The 3,774-nt window shown below is 41.0% G+C and overlaps 1 protein-coding gene across 1 annotated transcript; it reads left to right on the top strand.

The window, feature by feature from the left end:
* The first annotated feature begins 205 nt into the window (after positions 1 to 205).
* RPL34 (ribosomal protein L34) lies at positions 206 to 3,201 on the top strand. The gene is made up of 4 exons (XM_010192182.1): positions 206 to 374; positions 474 to 573; positions 1,309 to 1,412; positions 3,075 to 3,201. Exons 1-4 carry the CDS (start codon positions 310 to 312, stop codon positions 3,157 to 3,159), a joined length of 354 nt encoding a protein of 117 aa, XP_010190484.1. The 5' UTR covers positions 206 to 309; the 3' UTR covers positions 3,160 to 3,201.
* The last annotated feature ends 573 nt before the right edge of the window (positions 3,202 to 3,774 follow it).

Raw genomic sequence — 3,774 nt, 5'->3', positions numbered from 1 at the left:
AGTTTTCTTGAGGAGCGTGACATCATACGGGCAAGACCAGGATGTTGAACTGCATTTAAGTTAGTTGGGATGAGTCTTCATTGCAAATCACATTCTACATAAAGTTTTGTTGCTTTTTGCTGTAGTTGTGTTGACTGTCATTGATGAGGAAATGCTTTAATTTCGTTAATACTAATACAGACTCAGCAGCTGCTGATCTAGTTCTGGCCTGGTGCTTCAGTGTAGGTGATGCTGTGATGTGAGGTCTTCCATGGGCATTGAGCCCTTAAACTAGTGCTGCTTTCTTTTTGACTATTTCAGGTGTAAAAAATGGTTCAGCGCCTGACCTACCGCCGTAGGTTGTCCTACAACACAGCTTCCAACAAGACCAGACTGTAAGTATGGTGTAGTTTCTAAGATGATTTAATTTTTAAGAAAGCCAAGTTTTAAAGTTTGGCTGTTACATTAACAAAGTATTCTTTTGCTCTACTTAGGTCCCGAACACCCGGGAACAGGATTGTTTACCTTTACACCAAGAAAGTAGGGAAGGCACCGAAATCAGCATGTGGTATATGCCCAGGGAGACTTCGTGGGGTAAGTGTTAGGCTTGCTGGCATAACGTGTTTATTACAGCAGTATTTTTATCAGTACAAAGAACCTTTTCAAGTACTATGCCTGTTTCTTGATATGTTCTTGTTGGAATAACTTCCTTTAAAATATACTTATATGTACGTTATCAAGTTTAACTGGTAAAAGAAGCTTTGGAAGTTTAAAGAGTGAGCGCTTTCTTTAATGCTCATTGCTGTTTTATCTGAACTTTCTTGTTCTGTAAATTGTAACTGACTGAGAGCTTTAGAACTAGATGGAGGTGATTCTGTAGCAGGTTTAAAAGGACCTACTAGGTAGGCCTTAAAAAAAAACCAACATGTAAGCCAAGTTTGACTTTCAGCTTTAGGAAAAAAAAGGAATGAATATTTTTAACATGATACTTTTCTCCCAGATTCTTGGTGTAACGCCATTGCTCTTAACGGAGATAGCAGTGCTTGAGTAATGTCTGTCTTTGAGCAGTTCCTGTGCCTGGGAGAAAAATCTGTTTTATAAACAGTTTTTTGACGATGAATCTCTTGGTGAACCCCTGTAGTAGAATTTAAAAACCACGTTAGGAATGCTGAGGATGACATACATAACAACTTCAGCCATTTTTTTCATCTTAAATGGTCAATTTCAGGACGTGCTACTTTTTTAATTTCTCAAAAGTGAAGTTTCTTAATACTGCTTCTATCCAAAATTACTGTCTTAAGATACGATTCTCATTTTTGCTTTCTGTAGGTTCGTGCTGTGCGTCCTAAAGTTCTTATGAGGCTGTCAAAAACGAAGAAGCACGTTAGCAGAGCCTATGGTGGTTCCATGTGTGCTAAGTGTGTCCGCGACAGGTAAGCTTACAGAAAAGTAACTTTATTCTTGAGGTTACTTTGTATGAGATTTTTTGCATCTCGCTTTTCGTGATGTGGAACAAAACTTTGAAAACTCTTGCCTGACATTGATGTAAAATGGAGGGGGAAAGCATGGGGCAGATAAGCAACGACATGTGTGGTTTTTGCCCCTTGGACTTGAGCTAGTTACTGCATGTGGAGCTCCTTTGTAGAGAATTTATGTTCCTCATGATTTCTTACTGCACTGTTGTTTTGGTGCTAAACAAAAGCTCTACTGTTTTTTTATTTTATATTCAGCTCCCATAGTAAAGATTTTTCTCTTCTGTTGTCTTATTTTTTTGTCTTATGCAAAGATACCAGTGTAAGATCAGTTGAGCTTTTGTATTCTTTGTGGTGTTTTGGAACCCAAATATATTAATTGCTTGCCTATTAAGCATCTTTATGTGGTTAAGCTTTAAGAAGGCCTTTTCTGGGGCTCACTGAATTCAGTTTTATTGGGTAACAACTGTATGTCCTACACTTCCTTGGCAAGTTTGAGAAAGAAATGTATTACAAAGAATGCGTCATCCCTGTGAATGGCAATCAAAGCAGATCTCCAGAGTCAGCAGTCTAATGCCAGGTTTTTTCATCTGTACTGCAAATCTTTATTTTGGCTTGTGTGAGTTCTACGTTAAATCACATTAGGTGCCACTGAAGATGGGTTGTTACGGCAGCGGATCTGTAGTGTAACTTTTATGTGTTAAAAGCCAATTTTTTCCTGAGTGTTTTCCTTATATATGAGTATGCCTTACTCTCCCCAAACCAAAAACCACAGTCATCTCCTTCCCTGTAACTGGCGGGGTTTCTCCTGCATCAATTTAGGCATCTTTGGTAGGTTTTCTGTACTGTAAAAGTAGCCATGTATACCAAATGCACATGGAATGGCATTCTGATGTTTTCATGGAATGGCATTCTGATGTTTTCATGGAATGGCATTCTGATGTTTTCATGGAATGGCATTCTGATGTTTTAAGGTGGAAGAGTGTAAATGGTATATTTGTGCTTTTTAACTCAAAACTATCAAATAGGCTGTTGATGTGTGAGTACTACCCCATAGGTCCAGCTGCATGGTGGCCCTGCATGTCTTCTGGAAATAATCGTATTTAGGCATGACTTGACCTGCCAGGGTTTTCCCTGTTTACGCACAAACAAGTTTTAATCCTGAGTGGGGAACTGTTGTTTTGATCACTGGACTCAACATAATGTTTGTAGCTTTAAGGAAGAGAACTAAGCACAGCTGGCCACACCAATTCTGACTTTTAAGAACAGCTAAATTAGTTTGCCAGTGAGGAGTTTTGCTTTTTGCCTTTGAAGCTGGTGAAGGTGGTCATTTTTCCAGTGTTCAGCCATCAGGTATTACCTTGCTTGCCTACAAGCCACTCACCCTAAATTTGCAGGCATGCTAGGCCATCATTCCCTAACCTCTACATTGATACAGGGCCACTGTCCCTGTCTTTTGATGCTAGCAAGAACATGGATGGTTTCCCTTTTTATGTAATTGTGGAACTAACACCACATATGCAGTGAATATTGGAGACAGCTAAACTAATTGTAACTTTGGCCTGTATTTGTGTTTTCACTTAAATGGATACGTGTCCTAATGTTGTTGTTTTTCCTTTCCAGAATCAAACGAGCTTTTCTTATTGAGGAGCAGAAGATTGTTGTGAAAGTGTTGAAGGCACAAGCACAGAGCCAGAAGTCAAAGTGAATCTCTTTGTATTTTCAGCCCAATAAATGAAAGCTCCACTTTTCTTGTGTCCTGTCATTCCACGTGCTAGTGAGAGCTGGTCAGAGCTGCTGCTCACAGCTTGTGTAATGCAGAATTGGGTTTTGGTGCAACAAAACTGGAGGATGGGAGATGTTGTGCCCATTTACAAAAAAGGACAGAGGGAATATCTGGGTATCTACAGGCCTGTCAGTCTGACCTCGGTGCCGGGGAAAGTCATGGAACAGGTCATCTTGAGTGCTATCTCACAGCACATACAAGATAACCGGGTGATCAGGCCCAGTCAACATGGGTTCAGGAAGGGCAGGTCCTGCCAATCCAACCTGATCTCCTTCTATGACAAGGTGACCTGCCTTCTGGACGAGGGAAGGACTGTGGATGTAGTTTATCTGGACTTCAGCAAAGCATTCGACACAGTTTCCCCCAGCTTCTGGCTCAGGAACCTGGCTGCTACTGACCTGGACAAGTTCACCCTCTCTTGGGTGGAGAACTAGCTGGATGGTCGGGTGCAGAGGGTTGTGGTAAATGGAGCAAAGTCTAGCTGGAGGCCAGTCACAAGTGGTGTTTCCCAGGGCTCAGTGCTGGGTCCAGTCCTGT

Source organism: Mesitornis unicolor, unplaced genomic scaffold, assembly GCF_000695765.1.
Source record: "Mesitornis unicolor isolate BGI_N332 unplaced genomic scaffold, ASM69576v1 scaffold52969, whole genome shotgun sequence".
Lineage (NCBI taxonomy): Eukaryota > Metazoa > Chordata > Aves > Mesitornithiformes > Mesitornithidae > Mesitornis > Mesitornis unicolor.
The sequence above is the reverse complement of the archived record's forward strand: the minus strand, read 5'-3'. Positions and strand labels throughout refer to the sequence as shown.